This window comes from Vombatus ursinus, unplaced genomic scaffold (assembly GCF_900497805.2).
Source record: "Vombatus ursinus unplaced genomic scaffold, bare-nosed wombat genome assembly UNPS02014171.1, whole genome shotgun sequence".
Lineage (NCBI taxonomy): Eukaryota > Metazoa > Chordata > Mammalia > Diprotodontia > Vombatidae > Vombatus > Vombatus ursinus.
The window spans coordinates 1,131,659-1,157,287 of record NW_020953949.1 but is presented as its reverse complement, the minus strand read 5'-3'; the positions used below and the strand labels follow the sequence as shown (position 1 = coordinate 1,157,287).

Sequence of the window (25,629 nt, the reverse complement as noted above, 5' to 3'; positions counted from 1 at the left end):
GGGACCCTTTGATTTCGTGAAAATAACTATAGTAACAAGGATACATCCCTTACCTATCTCCTGTAGCTAATGATATACATCATCCTAAAGAGGCACACTTTTTTCTTTGTATAACCAGCTGCACAATAGTGAGCAGCCATCTTTTTTCTTTGTTTCATGTAATATACAAATACTACTAGCTGAATTTTCAATGACACACCATTCCATCAACTGTTGGTGAGATGTGTCACACTCAGTGTAATAAAACTTCTTCTTCTGATTTGCTTTAGCTTATTGGTATTAACTAGTTGAACTAGTAAGAAAATTTTTGGAACATTCATTAGTGATTTGGAGAATTCTTACATATGACTATTAGTAGGTAGCTTAGATTTCTTCCTTTGGAATAAAAAATACTTATGCATAACCTCTGAACAGTTAACGTCTCTAGTTTTTACAAATTTTAAATTTCCTCATACCTCCTGGAAATTCGACCTTTATTAGAGAAACTTTCTGCAAAATTTCCTGTTTCCCTTCTAATTTTAGCTGTATTGGTTTTGTATCAAATTGTCCATTTTATCTTCTTTGGTTCACTCTATCCCTTGTTTGGTCATGTTCTCTTCTCATAGATCTAAAAAGTAATTTCTTAAACTATAATAGCAGCTTTTGTTGTTTGGTCATTTCAGTTGTGTCCAACTCTTCGAGACCCCATTTGGGGTCTTCTTGGCAAAGATACTGGAGTGGTTTGCCAGTTCCTTCTCCAGCTCATTTTATAGATGAGGAAACTGAGGCAAACAGGGTTAAGTGACTTGCCCAGGGTCACATAGCTAGTAAGTATCTGAGGCCATATTTGAACTCAGGTCTTTCTGACTCCAGATCCAATGTTCTATCCACTGAACCACCTATACTTACTCCCTTAGCTTCTTTTTCTTGTCCTGTTGCTACAGCTAGCATTTCTAGCACAATCTTCTCTTTGATCATTTCTTCTCTCTGGGTTTTTGTGACAATAATCTAACCTGCTCCTCCTCCTGCCTATTTGACCGGATCTTTTCAGTTTCTATTGTTAGATTTTTATCCATGTCACCCCCACTAATCACGGGTATTGCCTAAGGTTCTGTTCTGAGCTTTCTCTTTTCTCTCCATACGATTTCATTTGGTGATTTCATCAGCTCCCATGGATTCGATTATCATCTCTATACTAATGACTCTCTTATCTACTTATCCAGCCCTAATCTCTCTTCCTTCAGTCTCACATCTCCTACTACCTAGTACTTCTCAAACTGGATAGGCTTCAAATTCAACGTGCCAAAACTGAACTCATTATCTTTCTCCCCAAACCCTTCTTTCTTCTTAACTTTCCTATTATAGTTGAGGGTGCCACTGTCCTCCCAGTCACTCAGGCTGGAAACCTAGGTGTCATCCATTGCTTCTCACTGTCTCATTTCCTACATCCAATCAGTTTCCAAGTCCTGTTACTTCTACCTTCATAATATCTCTCATATATGCTTCCTTCTCTCTTCTGATAACTGCCACCAACCTGATGCAGGCTCTCATCACCTCACAACTGAACTGTTACAGTAACCTGGTTTATCTTCTTGCCCCAAGTGGGCAGAGGTCCACTCCAGTTCATTATCCATTCAGCTGTAAAATTTATCTTCCTAAAGTGCAGATCTGACTGTCTCACACACACACACACACACACACACACACACACACACACACCCCTACTCATTCTGTACTCTCCAGTGGATCCCTATTGCTTCCAGAATCAAATATAAAATACTCCATTTGGCTTAGAAAGCCCATCATAGCCTGGTCCCCTCTTACCAGTGTTCTATCTTATTCCCCACCATGTACTCTAAGAACCAGCTATATTAGCCTACTTGCTCTAGTAAGACATGCCATCTCTTAACTCCATGAATTTTCATTGGTTGTCCCCTGTGCTTGGAATTTTCTCTCTCCTCATTTTGGCCTACTGGCTTCCTCAGCCAATATCTCACCTTCTGCAAAAGAAAGCCTTTCCAGATCCCCATTAACATTAATGCCTTTTGTGTAAGCATATTTTTAAAACCTCTTTTTAATTTCTCTAGAAATATTAAAAATAAGACTTCTGTAGCTTAAGGTCCTTTCCCAACTTTTCTCTTTAGAAAAGTGGAAAGAAAAAGGCTTGAGCCTTCCTTTGAAGTCAATAAGAGTGATAAGGAAACTAAACTCTTATTTAAAGGGTATGATAACTTTCTTACCACCTGGAATGAGAGTGCCAGGAACCACCTAATGACAGTGTCTGTTCTCTTTTGAGAACATTTATTTATTTATTGAGAACATCTGTTGATCACAGGAAAGGACACTTAAGGAGAAGTGTTCCAAGAAAGAACTGAGAAGTGACTATTTTGGAACTTAAACCCCAAATTATTTTTAACGTACTATGATCTTTTCTTATTCAAAATTCCTATAAATGTTACCTGAAATCTTACAGAAATAAGACAGTCATATTGGAAAGCACTGTAGACTATGTCTATTTGTACAACTCTCTTTCCAAGCTAGAAATGGCGTGGATATATATCAAATGAAATTATTGTCTGACTTGAGTCTAAACTTCAAAGTACTTTCTTAGTATATTTTTATTCAACACTTCCCTCTGTGATTACCTTCTATTTATCCTGTCTATATCTTACTTGTATATAATCGTTTGCATGTTGTCTACCCCTATTAGACTATGAGATCCTTGAAAGCAGGGCCTGTTTTTGCCTTTTTTCTGCATCCTCTGCACTTAGCACTGTGCCTGGCACATAGCGGGACTTAATAAATGCTTATTGGTTGACTGACTGACTAAGTGTATCAAATAATAGTGGTGATAATGGATATCCTTACTTTATTCCTGATCTTAATGGAAAGGCTGCTAACTTATCTTCTTACATATAATGCTGGCTGTTGGTTTAAGACAGTACTTATCATGTTAAGGAAAAGTCCGTTTATTCCTGTGTTTTTAAAAATTAACAAACAGATATATTTTATCAAAAGCTTTTTCTTCATCTATTAACATAATCACACGATTTTTGTTGTTCTTTTCATTAATATGATTCTATTATGTTTGCAATTTTTATAATATTAAGTGAACCTTGAATTTCTGGTATAAGTCCAACTTGATCATAGTGTATAATCATTCTGATATTTTGCTTTAGTCTATTTTCTTATATTTTATTTAAAATTTGTATGTCACCATTCATTATGAGAGTAAGACTATAGTTTTCTTTCTGTTTTGATTATCCCTGATTTAGGTATCAGGTTCTTCATTTTTACAGATAACGAATCTCAGGCCAGAGAGGAACAAAATGACTCAACCAAAGTCCTAGTGAATTTGCACATTTTAATTTCCTTCACAGTGAAATACATAAAAAATTATATACTAAGTTCCTACAATGTACTAAGAACTCTGCATGGTTTTGTAAAGGATATAAAAAAAATAAGGCATAGTTCTTGTCCTTAAGGAATTAACAATCTATTTGGGTAAAGGATATTAAAAAAAGATTCAAAAATACAAAACTTGGAACAACAAGGATGGCCATAGGTCTATTAGAAATTCTGAGAAGGATGAGAGTAGTGGGTAAATAAAATAGGAGGTGAGAGTTTGACTATTGTTTTGAAGGATTATTAGGATGTTGACAAGCATATAAGAAGGAAAGATGACATTTCCTAGTTAGGGGAACAAAATAATAACAACTCTTCGCCCATAGTGTTTTAAGGTTTACAAAGCATTTTCTTTCTAACAACTTTGATCATTAGATCAATGATTCTCCAATTTTATACTTAAGGTCCCAAGACTCTGAATCACCAAGTGATGATATACCAATTACTATCTGAGGCAAGATTTAACCCTGGAGTCTCTTGACCCCAGGTCCAACATTCTTTTCTGTTATATCATATTGCCTCCCCAAACTAAATAAGCAAAAACAAAATTGATACATGTAAAATTTTGCAATGAATTTTAAAAAGATCAGCTATATAATTACAAGATGGAAGAAGTATAGCTAGATTGTCATTCCTGTGAAAAATACATTATTTAGTTAACTGCAAGCTTAGTGAGGCAACAGCAATGTGATGAGACTGCCTGTTCAATTCTGGATGACATGCACCAAAAGACACTGACAAGGCAAAGCATATCTAGAGGGTGGATTCTGAGAGGCTTAAAAAGATGTAAGAGATGAGATACGAGAAATGTTCAAAGGAACTAGGGATGTTTAGTCTGGAGAAGAAAAGACTTGGGGAATGACTTCATAGGTGTCTTAAAACATTTGAAGAACTACAATGTGAAAGAATTCAGTTATTAATTTTGTGAGGTTCTAAAGAAAAGAACCAACACATAAACCAATTTAATACTTAAGATCAGGAATTTACTGGTGGATACTTTCTCCACCGATGTAGAAAGCAACAACTCCTTTCCTGTGTAGGTACCTATTCTCAATTGCTGAGGCTGAAAAAAAAAATGACCATCATCTGATGGCTAAGTGAATGATGATGTGCTTAGGTAGTGTTCAAACACCATTGAGCTGTACCTGATACCTTTCCAGTTTAGGAGGGTATATGAGAACTGCTATCACCTTTAAGAACTTGGTCGCCTCCATACCCGAGGAAGCATCACAAAAGGACTACAGTGGAAAAACTATATACACCTCAAAAATAAAATCTTAGTGATGACAACTGACCTTTGTGAATGCTTAGATTTATTCAGCTTCTGTTTAGTGAATACCAAATACCCCATTTAGGTTTTAGATAACTCTCCAGTTTGATATTCAACAACTGGATTTTTCAAAGGTAACCCTGATTATCATCATCATTCAAACTACTAATGTGCCAACATATTGTTAGACAGCACACTCAGCGTTACTGTAGAGATTTTACATTTCAATGGCAAATTTAAAACCTTTGAACATTTAATGTTACTTTTCTAATGAGTTAGGCAAAAAACAGTCTGGGACAAATGAGTAGATGATTTATTTTCATTTATTATGACAAAGTTTTAAAATATAGCTCAATTTTACTATTATGTATGCACCTGAAATGCAGTTTAACTATGAACCTAAATTAACTTCATCTTAGTTTTAAGGAATTAAGTGAACTTTTCACCAAGCACTGTTACACTTTTTACTTTTCCATAAAACTACAGCAATCCTGTAATTTAAAATATGCACAAATTATAATGAATTAATAAATAAAGCTAGGAGTTGAATAACTGAAAAGACTTATAAAATGGACAAATTATTAGCTAAGTTGATTTTTAAGAGGAAAACCAAATCACCATTATCAAAAGCCAAAAAAAGATAAATCATAAATGATGAAAAGAAATTGTTAGAAAACACTTTGCCCATTTATAGGTGAGTAAAACCAACAACCTAAAAGAAATATATGAAATTTTAAAAATGAAAAAAAATTAAAAGAACTAGAAAAAATAAATTAAATAACTGATATTAAATAATCTCAGAACAAGAAGTTGAAATAAGACATAAAAGAACTCCCAAGAAAAACAATACAGGTCCAGATAGATTATAAGCGAATTCTAGCAAATATTCAAATAACAATTAACTCCAAATTATATAAGTTGTTAGAAAAAAATAGAAGAAGGCATTCTATAAAATTTCTTTTGTGAAACAAATATGATATTGATATCCTAACCAAGGAAAGATAAATAAGAGAAGAAATAAGAGAGGAAAAATCATAAATCAATATATAGTGAATATCAATGCAAAAATATTGAATAAAATATTAACAACAAGGCTATAGGAATATTCAAAATATTATCTACTATGAGCACGCTAGATTTATACCAAGGATTCAGGGATGATTAAAGATTAGGAAAAATACAAATGTGTATATAATAGACCAGTTTAATAGCAGAATAATTTTAAACTGTGATGACATCAAAAGATATAGAAAAAAAATCAACAAAACATAAAATACATGTATTTTTTTTAAAAAACACAAAGCATAGAATAAATGGACTTTTCCAATAAATAGTAAACCATATCTATGAAAAAGCAAATATTAGAGTAATCTGTAGTGGAGAAATACTAGAAGCCTTTACAATAAGATCAGGGATAAAACAGAGCAGACTCTGTCGTCACTATTTTATTTAATATGGTTCTAGAAATGCTAGCAACAGCAATAAGAATAGTAGAAGTAATTCAAGGAACATGAATAGGCAAAGATTAAACAAAATTACTACTATTTGTAGACATCACGGTTTACCTAAAGAACTTGAGAGATTCAACTAAAATTAACTGAAATATAAGCGGGATATTAAAGGAAGTGAAGGAGAAATGAATAATATTTATTAAGCTCCTATTACGTGCTAACTACTGTGCAGTGTTCAACAAATATTACTTCATATGAGCCTTACAACAAACCTGTAAGGTAGGAACTAATACGATACTTATTTTACAGTTGAGGAAACTGAGGCAGAGGTTAAGTTACTTGCTCAGGGTCACACAGTAAACTTCTGAGGTTATATTTTGATCAGAGATCAAAAATTTATTACTTGTTAAACTTATTTAAATGTATGTGCATACCTGGATTCAGGAGGACCTGAGTTCAAATCTGGCCTCAGATACATAACACTTACTAGCTGTGTAACTCCAGGCAAGTCACTTAACCTCATTGCCTAACAAAAAAAAAAGTATGTGCATAAATGTGTATATGTATATATGCATATTTTAAAAAAAATACGTGGTTGAAGTTCAGTTTCTCTTATGGTCGCCTTCCCAATTCTTTGTGTTTTGAGATGTTTGTGATAGTTGACGACTGATTTTTTTTTTTTAATGTACAATGTAGGGGAAGGGCATTCAGTGTCAAGAACAGAATGATCCAAAAATACTCTGTAAGCATTAAAGCAATCTATAACTATGAATTGTGATTATACTTTTTTTAAAAGTTTTCTGCCCTAAAATGGGGGGAAAGGTTGAGGAAGGGAGTTAAGGGAATTTTAAATGGATGTTCTCAATTTTCTCACTGGAAGTCAGTGGCTAAGTCATTTCCCGTGATTGTGAGAGGTTAGTACAACTGGTACAAGAGAAGAAAAGATTGGAACAAAGGAGATGAGAAATGATATAAGGAACTGATAACAGTAAAGTAGTCTGATTGTTGTGCAATGTGGAGGACCATTTAAATTTCTTATGGACAAAATAGATTCTACATGTCTGCATTCACAATTGGCACCTTAGAAGCCCTACAGCAAGGGCTCCTAACCTTTTTGTTGTGGCATGGACCCCCTCTGGCATTCTGATAAAACCTAAAGACCCCTTCTCAAGTAACTGAAGGAAATTCTATATTTTAGTTACAAGAGTTAGTAAAAATAAAGATATAATTTTTTCCTATACAACTCCCTAAATTAACCGACCCTTGGTGAGGGCAGTGGGAGAAGAAGGAAGATGGATCCTAGCAGGTTATGAAGGCCTGCCCTAAAGAAAGAACATAAAATGGTGGTACAGACCCAAGAATAAGAATTCACAGGCTGCAAATATCAAAAGGTCAGGGGGAACAAGGGATTTTATGGCATTAGCTAATTTAGCATATAAGTAGCAAGCTATGGGATGGTGATGATGATAACACTAAGAACAACTAACATTTATATGGTGCTTTAAAGTTTACAAAGTTCTTTACATTCATTTATCTTATTTGATCCTCACAATACCACTATCAGCTAAGGGCTATGAATATATTATCCTCACTTTACAGAAAAGGAAAACCAGGCTAAGAGATGTTAAGTTACTTGCCTAGGGATACTTGCTGCCAAGTGACTGAGAGGATTCAAACTTAATTCTTCTGACTTCAACTCCAGTTCTCACATTCTACTATACCAAGAGTATATAGTAACCAGCAGCTACATACTCCTAACTATACTTGCTGATGGGAACTCCTACTATACTCAGTCATTACCAGTCTCAAAACTCTGCACAAAAATCACTTTCCTTGTCCTTGGCAGAGCCTCTATAGGAACAGCTACTATAGGAATCTTAGCCATTAGTGGAAACTATTCCTAGAATGCCCAGACTCCAACGGTAGGACGATGTAAGAAAGATCCTTCCAGCATTAGAAGACTGAACCTCCCTACTTCCAACATTCCAGCATTTTCCCTTTCCTTTTCAAGTCCATCAGATTTCCACCCTCAGGGCTGTTAGGAAGCCAAAGCCCTAGGTCCCACTGCCATAGTTAATACAGGAAGCAGGAGTGGGATTGTTTTTTTTTTTTTTCAGATTAATGTTAAGTACTTTTTTCATCCATTTTTTGGTAGGGAAAATATATCTCATGTGTCCCTAATTGGGACTCAACACATTTTCTAATGAAAACAATGTTTAAAATGATGATTAAGTTCTATAATATTACTACTATAGTTTAGCTCTACCACAGGTTAAAATGACTTCTAGGCCAGCCTCAGAAATCAGTAGCCTTTTAAGATTATTTTAAGGCTATTTCTCTGGGAAAATAAGTCTCAAGTTCTCAGTAGGTGACTAAGAAACCAACTTCTAGAACACAACCTATTTGCATGCTAAGGATTATCTATTTGATATAGTTTTATCCATAATTTTTCTGTACTGCTTGATTAACCAGTACATACACTGCACCAAGTCAAAAATATCAAATGAAAGAAAAAAGGTCAAAATTGGACTGATAAATAAGGAGACTTTTAAATTAAAATCTACAATAATGGTTTTCTTCATCAAGAAAGAAGACTGTGCCTCATCAAAACTCTGAATCACCCTTGCAACTTGCTCACTGCTCTGCACCCAACAGATGTTTAATAAGTGTTTTCTGTTGTGGAAGAATAGAGTATTATGGAGACAGGGAATCCTGCTAGTAGAATACAGCAATAATCTGCATAATGAGGGTGCTGGCTGAAATAACAGATTATTAATCCAAAAAATGACTAATCTAGAGAATAGAAATACTGATGGGGTGTAGTGACTGGATAAAAAAAGATGAAGAAGATGAATGAGGCAAAGATAACTCCAAAGTTTTAAGTCTGGGAAAACAGAATAGGGAAGTCCAAGGCAGAAATAGGAAAAATGGGCAATTGGGTCCAAAGGGTCAACTTTAGACATTCTGTGTTTTAAGTAAAAGAAACACAAACAAATGTAAATATCTGGTAGATTGCTAAAGACATAGGGTATCTGGAGAAAGAAATCTGGGGATTATCAGGATAATTTCATGAAAAGCCAAAGGAAGGAGATAAACGGTAGGAAGTGGGAAGTATAAACAGAGATGATAAAATGGTAATGGACTGACCCTTTGGGGAAAGGCCAAAAATAATGGTCAAAAGAAAGGAGATTAAAAAAAATAAAACACAAAAAAAGAAAGGAGATAACAAAATGAAACAAGATGAAACAAGAATGTGACACTGTCTCAATTCAACATGTTCTTTTCACTTTTATACAATTAGAAGGGACCCTTTAAGGCAGATGATGCAAAGTAGACTGCACTGTATATATCCGCTTTATGAATTGTGGCTTCTTTTTCCAGGAAGAATAACATACCGTCTCAAGTATGCTGAGATCACTATTTGTTCGTTTCTTATACCAAAGGCTACTGTTTTCATTTCCCCTTCAAATTTCATACCATTACGATTTCACTGGAAAGTAGTATCTAACTTACTTGAAATTTATGGTTCTATATTTCAGATATAAAGGTCATAATAGTTAAAAAAGGGAAAGGTGGAGAAAATTTTCAAGCATGTGTAAACACATGTTGAGTACAACCTATTTTTCAAAATATGTGTTTTCTACAACTCACATATGAGTGGCTCATTTTATAAAGCTAGCCACCTGGAGAAAAGGTGAATGCTTTTTATAAAATAATAAGTATGTCAGGGTATTCTTTGGAAAAGGTATATTCATAGACTTAGAGTTTCAAGATTTCAAATCCGTCTCCAATATAATTAAAGGTTACTCTGAGGAGAAACTCAGTACCATAAGTTTAAACGCAAAAAGTGACAAAGCTCAGTAGCCTTGCTGATAGCCATGTTTCATACACTCAAGTTATGGTAGGCTCATAAGAAAAAAAATTTTCATATATTTAAATTAATCTGGACTGTGAGGAGAGTAGGCTTAAAAAAAGAATTCTATCTTCAATTTGGGTTTTGTTGTTCAGTACCCAAGTAACACCAAAACCTTTAACTAATCTTCAAAAAGCATGAAAGTAAAAAACAAAACAAAACTGCAGAGGTAATCTAGTTAAAAGAATATGGACAAAGCGTAGAAAATAGTTGTGTGACTAAATTGCTCTAAACTACTGGCAAATTTCTGCAATTCTTTATTGTGGAAATTCTTCATTCCTCTCAAAGGATGTGCCAGGAAATAGAACCTCTGGCTGGTCCAACTAAGGGGAAAGGCTTTAAATATAATCCAGGAAAAAAATGATCCCTTATCTTTCAAGGCTTGGCCCACTTAAACTGTAAGAGGCTTATCACCACACCAAGGTTGGGTATTGGGTAGCAGGTGATGAAGTTTTTCAATCACAACTCCAAAGGTATCAGGGAGTACTTGTCAAGAAAGTACCCACACTGATGAAATCATTGATCCTTTAGGTACTAAAGTAAGCATAACAGTCACACAAAAGACTAACAGAAGAATTAGCAAATTCATTGGTCTTCTTTATACTTCTGTTGTCAAATGTATTTGTTTTGATCAAACTATTCCACCTTTGTGAAAAATTTTAGTACTCAGTAGTAAATTATAACTGTTCATTTCCATAAATATGCATAAGTTTCAGGAGTATTTATTTCATAATAAGGAACTTGGCTCATGCAACATTTTCATGTATTGGTTATAACCAAGATATACTGTGTTTCTTAAGAAGCACAAATGATTTTTTTAATAACAGCATTAATAAACAGAATCCTGATTAATCAATTTTTTTATTCTTTCATGCCTGATTGGCTATTTGGTTTGTATTCATAACTTATGTAAAAGCACTAATGGACTCAATTTACTCTACCATCTCAAAACTATTTTCTGCTAATTACAGTGATCTAAAGAGGTACTCAAAACCTTGAGTCCTATGAGTCATTAAAAATATACAGTATTAACAAATATAGTGGTATCAAACATAAAAATGGCCTAAATGAATCACATTCAACAACAACACACACACACATGAACACACTCCTTAAACTTAAAACTATGAAAATGAATAAATCTAGTTTAAATAATAGTTTCAAAATGTTTCATGAATATTGCAAGGTGATTGGGAGAAAACCAAATTTAAAATGCTAAAAACTATGTTACAAAGTGGGTATTCTGGGGCAGCTAGGTGGCACAATGGATGGAGCACTGGCTCTGGTCTGGAGTCAGGAGAACCTGAATTCAAATCCAGTCTTAGATCAGACACCACTTGGCACTTACTAGCTGTGTGACCTTGGCCAAGTCACTTAACCTCAACTGCTTCTCCAAAAATAAAATGAACAAACAAAAAAAAAACAAAAGGGGGGGTGTTCTATATAGTAGTTTCAAACAAAAAAATCCTAAAGATGTCCTCATTGTTTTAACACATTTAAAAACTCAGCAATCCCATTCTCTATTTCCCTGTCCAAATATAATCTAAGAAAGAAAAATGTTATGCTTTGTTCTCTAGTTTAAACATTTATTCTAATATCAAAACTGACAATTGGTGAAAAAATGGGAGGAGCATATGCATAAACAAAAGATTTACTAGCATCAAGTCTATGGGCACATATTAAAAAAAAAAACCCAAATGTGCACATTTTAATTGTAGCAGCTAATTTTAACCAGAAAATTTTTTTTCCTTATTGAAAATGAAGAATTATTCAGGTAAAAGAAAGCAATATTTTAAAAATCAAAAAGGAGGTTGTAGGTAATAAGAATACTTTATTCTACAAAAGTAGGAAACCCAAATATGTGCCTTCTGAAAGCTATTAAAATGCTTCAATGTTCACCACAGAACATTCATTTACTCACTTCCGATGGGTGTGGTCGAGGCCACTGTTAGGTATTCTTTCCACTTTTGCATTTTTCTGCCCACATATATTTCCATAGCTGTCGTATCCTGACACTAGTCTTGCTGCTGCACCTGTTGCTATTGAAAAGCCACAAATAAATCCCTAGAAAAGAAACAGAAAAATAAATAAATAAATAAGTAAACCAGTACACTGTCTCAATAGCAACAGTCACAGCCTGACACCCAGATGCCTGTCCGGCTTCTGTCTGTTCCAAGGGAACAAGGAGCTTTCTTCCAGTGAATGAGAGTAATAATATTCCACTATTTCCCTTATTTTTCATCTAACTCAAAGGGAAAGTACTCCCAAGTAAGACCATGGGGAAACACTATTTACAATCATAACCAAACTTTTACAGGAGGTAGTTGGTACATTTTAACAAAACCATATTTTAAACTAAAAGGTGTCAGAGGCAAAGGAAAAGAAACATTTTTTTCTTTGAAAAGTAGCTGCAGCTATTTGTGTGCACCAGAATAATTTTTACCTCAACAAGCAACATAGATGCCTTCCAGCAATAAAGTTTCAAACATGAGAATGGATTTTACAATGCAGCAATTATAAAGTACTTTACATACATGGGAGACACAGAAAAGCAGCAAACTGCATTAAGGATCAGTTATGCTTGTAAAGGTTACTTCATTACATGGTCATATGCATTAGCACAATACCTAAGGCAAAAAATGGGAAGCTTTAGAGAGTGTACTATTCTTGCTAAATCAAGGATGAACAGGCTGAAACAAGGAAACAAAGACTTAAATTCAACCCAAGGATGTTCATGACAAGAAAGTGAAAAGAAGTGATACTGGAATCATAACTGATCAATTAAATCTATTTGGGGAGAAGACAAAAGTTTTAAAAAAAACCATTCAAATTATAATGTAATTAAGTGTTTGTGTTTTATTGCCTTTATTGGACTGGTTAATGAAAATATGTCAGAGGTAATAAACAGTATTAACGACATGTATAATTCTTAATAAACAACAGGTGACATCAGTATTAGAATACTAATTCAAAGTAGCTATGCTAGATTTCAGGTCAGCTGTGCTGAATTCTGTATTTTACAATTCACATTTGACCATCTACGGTAGTTCATACACGTGAACGAAATCAAACAAAAATGTTTTCCCAACTATTTTTCTTCCCCACCCCAAACCACTCTCTGCCTTGAAATAGCAACTACTGTTGCCACAGAAGCTTCTCTAGATGGAACTGCCTTTAGCTGAAAAGATTAATAGTTATTCCAACCTGACAGATTGACTATTACTGCTCATGGATTTAGTATCATAGAATTGCAGATTTAGAATCAGACGAGGTCTTTGTTTTACTAATGAGGAAACTGGGGACCACAGGGATTGAGTGACCTGCCACTGTCACATAAGTACCAAGTGGAAGAACTGGGATTTGATCCCAGGCCCTCTTACTCTAAATCCAGGACCATTTCCATGCACTGTGCTAAGAAAGAGGAGAAGGTTAATAAGAAATTATTTGTCTACTCCCACCCAGTTGCTTCTCACTTTCCTTTTCACTTCTGTATATTTTCTACCCTCAAGAGAGAAGTTTTTATTAGTCAATTCCCCAACATATTTCCAACCCTTGAGGGAGAAGACAGAGGTGAATAAGGACTATATCAGATACCTAGTCCTTCCTGCCTCTAGATTTATGGGCACCCTAAATCCAAAAGAGACAGAGACAAAGAGAGTAAACCCTAAACAAGAACTCTTAATCATCTTCACTTAAGCCATCAATCAATAGCATTTATTAAGCAATTACTACGTGCCAGGCATGGTGCTAAGAGCAGAGAATACAAAGATAGGCAAAAAAATGGTCACTGACTTCAAAGAGCTTATATTCTAATAGGAGAGACAACATGAAAACCATGTACATTACACACACACACATATACATGTACATATACAGTGGAAATGGAAGGTAATCCCAGAAAAAAAAGCATTAGCAGTACAGGATCAAAGGAAAGGCTTCTTGCATAAGTAGGATTTTAGCTGAGTCTTGAAGGAAGCAAGGGAAGCTAGGAAACAGAAGTGAAAAGGGAAAGTATTCCAGCCATGGGTAGAGCCAGTGAAAGGCCATAGAGTCAGCTGATAGATTGTCACGTGCAAGCAATAGCAAGAAAGCCAGTGTCACTGGAATTTAAGAGTATAGGGCAGAGGAGAAGATTGCATTAAAACTGGAAATGTAGAAAGAGGTCAAATTATGCAGTGTTTTAAAAAGCAACCAAAGGGTTTTATATTTGATCCTAGAAGTAATAGGGAACCACTGGAGTTTATCAAGTAGGAGTGTGGCTAGACATGGTCAGACCTATGTTTTAGAAAGATCATTTTGGTGGCTGTGTGGAAGATGATTAGAATAAGGAGAGCTTTGTAAGATGTGATGAGTGAATCGGACCTCATAGTTTTAATATGAAATTATTTTAGTTTGATAGTTATATTTGAAGAATTTTTCCACAGTCATTGCTTGCTATTCTTTTAAGAAGTATATTTATATGCTTTTACCATTTATCAACTGGGTAATAGCTCTGCTTCTTAAATATTTATATCAATTCCTCATACATCTTGAATATCAGATCCATATCAGAAACATTCGCCGCAAAGATTTCCCCCTAGGTAACTACTTCCACTTTAAGTTTAAATGTGACTGGTTTTGTTTGTGCAGGAAATTTTTAATTTTGTATAATCAAAATTATCCACTTTATCTACTATGAACCTGTTTGGTCAATAACTCTTACTCTCCTCGTTGTTGTGGAAGGTATCTCTTTCCCTATTCCTAGGTCTTATAAGTATTTAGACTTCATTGTGGAATATGGTAAGAAATTTTTATCTAAATCTAATTTCTGCCATACTGCTTTCCAGCTGTCCTCAGCAGTCTTTGTCAAAAAGTAAGTCCTTACTGTAGTAACTATTCTGTTTTGTTTTTTTCCAAACACAATGTTTGAAATACAACTGCTTAAGTCTTGCATATCTAATCTGTACCACTGAATAATTTTCTTTTTTCAGCAATAAAAAGTTTTTATGATTACTGCTTTTAAGTATGGTTTCAGATCTTACATTACATATTACAAGGCCCTCTTTATTCCCACTTTTTCCATTATTCCCTTTGAGTGTCTTGACTCTCTGCCCCTCCAGTTGAACTCTCTTTTCTTGCCCTACAAAGTAGCCATTTGGTATTTTAATCTGCATGACTCTGAATCTTTAATTTAGCTAGTACTGTCATTTTTTATTACATTGGCATGGCTAAAGTCATAAGCAGTTAAATCTCTCCAATTATTCAGGCCTGTCTTTATTTCTGGAAAGAGTGTTTTATAGCTGTGTCCACAATTGCTATATACTGGTAGCTAGACCCCCAAATACTTTACTTTTTTTTTTTTTTTTTAAGTGAGGCAATTGGGGTTAAGTGACTTGCCCAGAGTCACACAGCTAGGAAGTATTATGTGTCTGAGGCCGGATTTGAAATCAGGTCCTGCTGATTCCAGGGCCAGTGCTCTATCCACTGTGCCACCTAGCTGCTCCAATACTTTACATTCTTTAGTTATTTTTAATAGAAATTCTTTTTCTTTCTCTTTCTGCTGGATCTTGGTGATAATACTGTTATCTTACTTATTACTTATTTCACTTAATTTTTAATTGAATCTCTAAAATACTCTATGTCACTGCCAATAAGCAATTATTTTGTTTTTTCTTTGCCTATACTTATTCTATTTGTTTTTCTCGATTTATTGCTATAGCTAGCATTTCTAGAACTATGTAAAATAACAGAGATGACTTATCCCTGACATTATTAGAAAGTCCACTCACATTTACAAATAATGCTAGTTCTTGGTTTTAGATCTTAAGCACAATGGTTGACTTACTCCTACACTTTTTTAGTGTTTGCATTTAAAAATTTTTTATGTTAATATCTTTAACAAAAGAAGGTACAATATTGTGTCAAAAGCTTTTCTTGCATCTTTTCATGTTCTCATGTGTTTTCTATTGTTTTTATTAACATGGCCTTTTACACTGATAATTTTCCTAATATTAAACCAACCTTGCATTCCTTGTGGAAATCCAACCCAGTAATTTGTATATTCTCTTTACAATGTTGTTGTAACCCCTTGCTAATATTTTACTCAATATTTTAGCAATGATGTTCATTAGAAATGTTACAGTTTTCTTTTTCTGTTTTATCACTCCTTGGTTAGGTATCAAGACCACATTCACTACATTAAAAGGATTTTTTAGCATCTCTTCTTTCCCTATTCTTGCAAATAATTCATTTCATGTCATAATCAATCATTCTTTGAAAGTATGATAGAATTCACTTGAAAACTCATCTAGTCCTGAAGATTTTTTTTATTTGGAGTTCATTTATAGCTTATTCAATGACATTTTCTGAGAAAAGGTTTTTTTTTCTATTGATTATTCCATTAATCTAGGTACTTTATATCTTTAAAATATTTATTCATTTAATTTAAGTAATCAGGTGTATTGGCACATACATGGGCACAACAGTCCCAAATTCCTTTATTCTGTCATTTGCGGTGAATTCTTTTTCATTTTTGGTGTTAGAAATTCAGTTTTCCTCTCCATTTTTAAAAGATAAGATTACTAATGATTTGCATATTTTATTAATTTAAGAAAAATCAGCTCCTAGAGAGATTGAGCCAAGATGGCAAAATAGGAAGAAGCAATTTAACATTTCTGCACATAACTACTCCAACAACTATCCAAGAAGAATGCCAAGTAGCACTTGGGAAATTGAAGGAGGTGAGTGATTTTTCAAGCCCAATATTACAAATCTGATCTACAGGCAAGTGCAAGGTAGAAACTATGGAACAGGGTGGATGGAGATCACTGACTCAGTGTCTGGAGCTGTGAAGTAGGCCAGCAGTTCAGGGACACACAGAGCTGACTTCAGATTCATCCAGTGGCCCAGGTCAGCAGTTCCAGATCTCCCAGGGATACTAGAAACATGGACTCAGGGTCCAGTACATCAATACAGGGTTGCCCAGGGCATATGATGAATACAGTCTCTAGCCCAATATTGTAGCACAAGTGGGAGGGGTCAGCAAAGACAGTAGTGCTCTCTCTCATAGGGACTAGACCAACAGCACAAGAAAAAAGGCTGTTTCCTAAAGGGGCAAAGATTGAAGATCCATCCCTAAGAGCTCCTAGCTAGGTTGACAATGTTGGGTTGCTCAGAACAGATTACAGGAAGAATAATTATGCAATAAAAAGATAAAGAGCCATTATGATGCCAAGGATGATCAAGAAACAAGTCCAGAAAAAGAGAACTCCAAAATACCTAAAAGCAGAGCCTCAAAGAAAAAGGCAGCTTGGAAAGAAAATTAACATCTTACCTCAAGAAGCACAAAAGCTGCCCAAATAATAGACTACCTCAAAATTAGAACGGACCAAACAAAAGTTAATGATTCCATGAGAAAAGAAATATTAAAACAAAGTAAAAAAATGAAAAAAATAATAGAAGGAAACATAAGGCATCTCATATCAAAAGCAACTGACCTGGAAAACATAGCAAGGAAAACTAATTAAGAATCATTCCACTACCTGAAAACCATGAGCAAAAAGAAAAACGGGAAAAAAAGTGCTTAGATTTCACGGTTGAAGAAATCAAGAAAGAATATTGTCTGGATTTAGCTGAACTAGAGACAACATGGAAAAATAAAGAATTCACCTGAAAGAACCCCTAAAATGAAAACATATAGTAACACCAGGGCCAAAATCTAGAGCTTTCATGTCAAAGAAAAAATACTGCACGTAACCACAAAGAAAGAGTTCAAGTACTAAGAACTATACTTAGATTTTGCAATTATACTTACTATAAAGGAGTGGAAAGTTTAGAAAACAATATTCCAAAAACAAACAATATATGCTTATAAACAAGAATAACTTATCTAGCAAAACTGAATATAAAATCCTTTTTTAAAATATTTTATTATTAAAATTTTTCATTTTTAGTTCCAAATTATCTCTATCCCTACCCTCCCCCATCCACTGAGAAGGCAAGAAGTACAATATTCATTATGCATCTGAAGTCATGAAAACACAAAACTGAATATAATCCTAAAAGGGGAAAAAATAGATCTTTAAAGGAATGGAGGACTCTCAAGTATTCTTGATGAACTGAAGCTGAACAGAAACTCTGAAATACAAACACAGGAATAAAGATAAACATATAAAAGTAAATTCAAGTGTAATCAGAAAAGACTGCATGAAGTGTTTGCTTTCTAATGTGGAAGGGCAAAGGGTGGAAATGAGACATATACATTCTCTAAGAATTATAACAACATTAAGGGTCATAAAAGAGTCAAATAAGATGGAGACGATTTTTGAAGGTTTTAATGTTCTTTTAAAAAAAGAAAGGGAAGGGAAGGGGAGAAAGAGAGAGAATTAGGATAGGGCTTATTACCTCACATAATAAGGGGGAGCAAACAGAAGTCAACACAAATGAGCTCAGCACCAAGTAAGTTGCCAGACCCACACAGCCTGTAGCTGTGCACCTGAGGCCCCAGCACACAAAGCCAGTGACCAGGCCCCTGAACCCCACCAAAAGAATCCTGGGACAGTGCCCCTGGTGCTCCAGCAAGACCTGGAAAATAGATCCAGGAGAGAGAATTTAAGAATTACTGGTCTACCTGAAAGCTATGACCAAAAAACGAGCCTGGACAGCATCAAAAACTGCTCTAATATCCTAGAACCAGAGGGTAAAGTGGAAATTAAAAGAATCTACCAATCACCTCCTGAAGGAGATCCCAAAAGGAGAACTCCAAGGACTATTGTGGCCAAATTGCAGAATGATCAGGTCAAGGAAAAAATACTGCAAGCAGCTAGAAAGAAACAATTCAAATATCATGGAACCACAGTCAGGATTATGCAGGACCTAGCAGCTTCTACATTAAAGGATTGGAGGGCTTAGAATATGATATTCCAGAAGGCAAAGCTTGGATTGCAACCAAGAATCAACTACCAAGCAAAATTGAGCATAATCTTTCAGGGGATGAGATGGACGTTCACTGAAATAGGGGACTTTCAAACTTTATGATGAAAAAACCAGAGCTAAAAAGAAAATTCAAGTTTCAAACACATGACTCAAGAAAAGCACAAAAAGGAAAACGGGGAAAAACATGTTATTTAATAAAGTTAAACTATTTATATTCTTACATGGGAAGATGATACTTCTAACTCTTGTGAACTGTATCTTTATTGTGACATTTAGAAGGGGTATACATAGACAGAGGATGTGGATATAAGTTGACTTTGATGTGATGATTAAAAAAAGTAATTAATTAAATGCATCCTTTTCAGATCATAATGTAATAAAAATTACATGTAATAAAGGGCCATGGAAAGATAGACTAAAAATTAATTGAAAACTAAATAATCTAATCCTAAAGAAAGAGTGAGTCAAACAATAAATCATAGAAATAATCAATAACTTCATCCAAGAGAATAACAATAAGAAAATATACCAAAACTTATGGGACGCAACCAAAGCAGTTCTTAGGGCAAATTTTTTATCCCTAAATGCTTGCATGAATAAAATAGAGAAAGAGGAGATCAATGAATTGGGCATGCAACTAAAAAAGCTAGGGGGAAAAATGAACCATAAATCTTCAATTAAACACTAAACTAGGAGATTAATAAAATTGAAATTAAGAAAACTATTGAAATAATAAATAAGACTAAGATCTGGTTTTATTAAAAAAAAACAATAAAATAGATAAACCTTTGGTTAATTTGATTTAAAAAAAAAAAAGGACACCAAATTACCAGTACCATGAAGAGGAAATTAAAACAATAACTAGGAGCTATTTTGCTCCACTGTATGCCAATAAATCTGACAATCTAAGGGAACTAACTACATGAATATTTACAAAAATATAAATTGCCCAGATTAACAGAAGATAAAATACTTAAATAACCCCATCTCAGAAAAAGAAATTGAACAAGCCATCAATGAACTCCCTAGGAAAAAATCTCCAGGGCCAGATAGATTTACAAGCAAATTCTATCAAACATTTAAAGAACAACTAATTCCTATACTATGTAGATTATTTGCTAGGAGTCCTAGCAAATTCTTTTTATGATACAAATATGGAGCTGATACCTAAACCAGGAAGAGCCAAAACAGAGTAAGAAAATTACAGACCAATTTCCCTAATGAATGTAAATGCAAAAATTTTAAATAAAATATTGGCAAAGAGATTACAGTAACTTATCATGAGGATAATACACTATGACAATGACAGATTTATACTAGCAATGCAGGGCTAGTTGAATATTAGGAAAACTAGCAGCATAATTGACCATATCAATAACAAAATTAACAGAAATCATATGATTATCTCAATAAATAGAGAAAAAGCTTTTGACAAAATACACCATTCCTATTAAAAACCCTGTAGAGCAGAGGAATCAATGGAGTTTTCCTTAAAATGATAAGTAGCATCTATCTAAAACCATCAGCTAAGCATTATATGTAATGAGGATGAGCTAGAGGCATTTCCAGTAAGATCAGGGGTGAAACAAAGATGTCCATTATCACCACTGTTTATACAATCAATATTGTACTGGAAATGTTAGCTTTAGCAATAAAAGAAGAAAAAGAAATTGAAAGAATTAGAATAAGCAATGAAGAAGCAAAGCTATCACTCTTTGCAGATGATAAGATGGTATACTTAAAGAATCCCAGAGAATCAACTAAAAAACTGCTTGAAATAATTAACAACTTGGGCAAAGTTGCAGGATATAAAATAAACATAAATCATCAGCCTTTCTATATATTACAAACAAAACCCAGCAGCAAGAGATAGAAAAAGAAATTCCTTTTAAAGTAACTGCAGACAATATAAAATATTTGGGAGTCTACCTGCCAAGACAAACCCGGGAACTATATGAACACAACTACAAAACACTTTTCACACAAATAAAATCAGATCTAAATAATTGGAAAAACATCAGTTGCTCATGGGTAGGCCAAGCTTATAATAATAAAAATGACAATTCTACCTAAATTAATTTACTAATTCAGTACCAAACCAAACTACCAAAAATTATTTTATAGAGCTAGAAAAAATAATAACAACATTCATCTGGAAACACAAAAGGTGAAGAATATCAAGGGAATTAATGAAAAGAAATGAAAGGGAAGGTGGCCTAGCTGTACCAGATCTAAAACTGTATTATAAAGCAACAATTATGAAAACTACTTGCTATTGGCTAAGAAATAGAGTGGTGGATCAGTGGAATAGGTTAGGTATACAAGACACAGTAGTCAATGGCTTATAGGAATCTACTGTTTGATAAACCCAAAGACTCCAGCTTCTGGGATAAGAATGCACTATTTGACAAAAACTGCTGGGAAAACTGGAAAATAGTATGGAAGAAACTAGGCATTGACCAATACTTTATACCATATACCAAGAAAAGGTCAAAATGGGCACATGATTCAGACATAAACTGTGATACCATAAGCAAATTAGGAGAACAAGGAATAGTTTACCTGTCAGATCTATGGAGAAGGGAAGAATTTATGATCAAACAAGAGATAGAGAATATTATGAAATGCAAAATGGATAATTCTAGTTACATCAAATAGAAAATGTTTTGCATAAACAAAACCAATGCAATCAAGATTAGAAGGGAAGCAGAAAGCTGAGAAACAATTTTTATGGCCAGTGCCACTGATAAAGGACTCATTTCTAAAATATATGGAGAACTGAGTCAAATTTATAAGAATACAAGTCATCCCCCAACTGAAAAATGATCAAAGGATATGAACAGGCAGTTTTCAGATGAAGGAATTAAAGCTACCTATACTCATATGAAAACATGCTCTAAATCAAATGCAAATTAAAACAACTCTGAGGTACCACATCATAACTATCAGATTGGCTAACATGACAAAACAGGAAAATGATAAATTTTGGAGAAGATGTGGGAAAATTGCAACACTAATGCATTGTTGGTGAAATTGTGAACTAATCCAACAATTCTGGAGAGCAATTTGGAACTTGTCAATAGGGCAACCAAACTGTGCATACTCTTTGACATAGCAATACTACTTCTAGGTCTGTATCCCAAAGAGATCATTAAAATGGGAAAAGGACCCACATGTACAAAAATATTTATAGCACATCTTTTTTGTGGTGGCAAAGAATTGGAAATTGAAGTGATGTCTATCAATTGGGGAATAACTGAACAAGTTGTGGTATAAGAAAGTAATGGAATACTAATGTTTCGTAAGAAATGATAAACAAGGGGCAGCTAGGTGGCATAGTGGATAGAGCACTCGCCCTGGAGTCAGGAGGACCTGAGTTCAAATCCAGCCTCAGACACATAACATTCACTAGCTATGTAACTCTGGGTAAGTCACTCAACCCCAATCGTCTCACCCCAAAAAAATAAGCTGGTGGACTTCAGAAAAATGTGGAAAGACTTACATAAACTGATGCTGAATGAAGTGAGCAGAACCAGAAGAACACAGTACACAGTAACAGCAACAATGTGCAATGACCAACTTTGATGGACTTAATTCTTCTCAGCAATACAAAGATCTAAGACAATTCCAAAAGACTCATGATAGAAAATGCTAACCACATCCAGAGAAAGAAGTATGGAGTCTGAATGTAGATCGAAGCATACTATTTTCTCTCTCTCTCTTTTTTTTTCTTTGTTTCTTCTTTCTTGTGGTTTTTCCTTTGGTTCTAATTCTTCTTTACAACATGACTAATGTGGAAATATGTTTAATATGATTGTACATGTATAGTCTATATCAGATTGCATGCCATCTTGGGGAGGAGGGAGTGGAGGAAAGGGAAGAAAATTTAGAACTCAAAAGTCTTATAGAAGTGAATGCTGAAAACTAAAAACAAATAAAATTTTTAAAAAAGAAATGATGATAATGCAGATTTTAGGAAAATCTGGAAAGACTTGTATGAACTGAAGCTTCGTGAACTGAGCGGAACCAGAACATTGTACACAGTAACAGCAACACTGTGTGATGACCAACCTTGATAGACTTTGCTCTTCTCAGCAATGCAATGATGTAAGTCAATTCCAAAAGACTCATGATGGAAAATGCTATCCATGCTCAGAGAAATAACTATGGAGTCTGAATGCAGATTGAAGCATACTATTTTCTCTCTCTTTGTGTTTTTTTTTTGTTATTTTCTTTCTTGTGGTTTCGCCCTTTAGTTCTGATTCTTCTCACAAAATGACTAATGTGGAAATACAAGTATAATCTATGTCTGACTGCATGCTGTCTTGGAAAACAGGGAGGCGAGGGGGAGAATTTAGAACTCAGAATTTAGAACTCAATGTCCTATAAAAGTGAACGCTGAAAACTAAAAATAAATATATTTTTTAAAAAAGTGACAGTTTAAAGGAAACCTGGAGAGGATTGTATGAACTGATACAGAACAAAGTAAGCAGAACTAGAACAATTTATACAACAGCAATAGCATTGTAAAGATAAACAACAATGAAAGGCACATAAATTTTGATCAATGCAGATAGGATTAATCAAGCATGCTACAATGGTGGTAGAGTGCAGAATGAAATATATTTTTTGGACATAGTCAGTGAGGGAATTTGCTCTGCTTGATTATGTATATTTGTTACAAGGGGTTTTTTTGGTCTATTTTTTCCAATGTGGGGAGGAGGGCTGGAGGGAGAGAAAATACTTTCGTTAATTGAATAAAATAAAAGTAAACTTACAGTTAAAAAAAAAGCTCCTAGTTTTAGCAATTTCTTTGGGTTGTTTGCTTTACATTGTATCATTTTTTGATTTTCAAATTTCCTTTCTTTGGGGAGGGTTGGTTGTGGTTTTTGAACTATTTCTAATTTTTGTAATTGTACACCAAAGTCATTTTGGTAGGGTTTAGAGATATAAAGTTTCCTCCATAGATTGCTTGGGTTGCAGTCCCCAAAACCTTGGTGTGTTATTGTCATTTTCTTAAATGAAATTAACTGTTGTTTCCCTGTCCCCAATTGAATCCTGGTTTAATTTATTTTTATATCAAAACTCTTTCTCTCTGTGTTATGTACGTATTATTTTCCACCTTCTTTTAAGGAGTTTATATAAGTGAGATCATGAGATTCCTACTTTTCACTCCTTCAGGTTTGTATACTCATCTTCTCATGTATGAAAATACAAATTCTTTCCCCTGCCTCTTCATTTCTTCCCTGGTGCATTCTTTTCTCTCTTTTCTTTCCTCTCTTAAAATCAACAAAATAGAATAAATCTGTGTTTGTCTTATTTAATTCCTATCATAACCCCAAAGACATAAGGATTCTGAAGGGACTTTTGTCTCTTCTCTCCCTACTAGAAAGAAAATACTCCATCATTGTTTACTGTCATCCAATTACACAAATGCATTTTTCTTTCTAATTTTCTCTTGACTACTATTATTGCACTTCAAAAGTTTTTTTCTCAGCTCTGGTGTTTTCATTAGGAATGCCTAAAAGTTCTCTATTCTATTAAAAGTCTGTTTTCTCTGATAGAATTAATGATCAGCTTTGCAGAGTAAATTTTTTTTGGCTATAAATCTTTTGCTTTCCAAAATTATCTCTTCTTCATAGCAGTTGTTGGCAAGTCTTGCACGATCTTGACCAGGATACCTTGGCATTTGAACTGTTTCTTTTTGACTGCTTGCAAGTTATGTATATACATACATACACTCACGTGTATATACATATACATACATGTGTATATGTGTATTTTATAGATACATGTTTAATGTTTATATTATACTTCCATATTCCATATTGATAATTTGAGTTTATATATTATATAATATTGGTGCTATTATATATTGATAATTTGTTAATATTAGATATTGTTATATTATATATTTACATATATATTTAACTAAGAAGCTCTGAATTTTGGCTTTGATGTTCCTAGGAGTTTCTGTTGGGAGTTTCTTTACAGAAGTGACTGATGGATTCTATTTATTCTTCCTTTTCTAGTTCTAATGGATCGACACAGTTTTCTTTTATTGAAACATGGTATCCCTGTTTTTTGTCTGGACAAGGACAAGGAGTTTATTTTTAAATTATCTCTCTTCAATCTGCCTTCTAGGTCAGTTGTTTTTGATCCTGTGGCCTCTCCCTCTGATAGTATATTTCCTCCCAGAACCTCCATTGTAAGGAGGATGCCCAGGTCAACATATGTATTCACTCCACTCCAGGCTGATCACCTGAATCTCTAAAAGGTTTCTACCATGCCCCTCTGCTAGACACCATCTTCCCACCAACTTCCATTTTCAGATTCCTTTCATGCCTTATCTTCCGCCTTAAAGTAGCATAAAATGTATGCCACTTTAGGACAAGGACTATCTTTCTTTCTGCTTATAATTGTAATTCAAATGTTTAGTACGGTGCCTGAAACATACATGCTTGATAAATGATTGTTGACTTGATAAGATACCCTACATAATTTTCTGTTCTTTTAATCTTCTTACATTGGTTTAAAATGTTTAATATTTGATATCTTAAACTTCTAAAATTCACAAACATTAAATAAAATGAATATTTTTATATACACTATAAAACAGATGAGTTTCAAATTCTCTTCATCCATTGAGAAGGCAAGCAATTTGATACTTGTTTTATGTGTAAAGTCATGCAAAACAT

At 34.1% G+C, this 25,629-nt stretch overlaps 1 protein-coding gene across 2 annotated transcripts in view; it reads right to left on the bottom strand.

Moving 5' to 3' along the window:
* Positions 1–25,629, bottom strand: part of SLC44A1 (solute carrier family 44 member 1) — a 201,208-nt gene that overhangs the window by 103,209 nt on the left and 72,370 nt on the right. For both annotated transcript variants that reach the window (XM_027859730.1, XM_027859732.1), the window contains exon 3: positions 11,940–12,082. In XM_027859730.1, the coding sequence (XP_027715531.1) occupies positions 11,940–12,082 (143 nt within the window). The remainder of the gene's footprint in view (positions 1–11,939; positions 12,083–25,629) is intronic.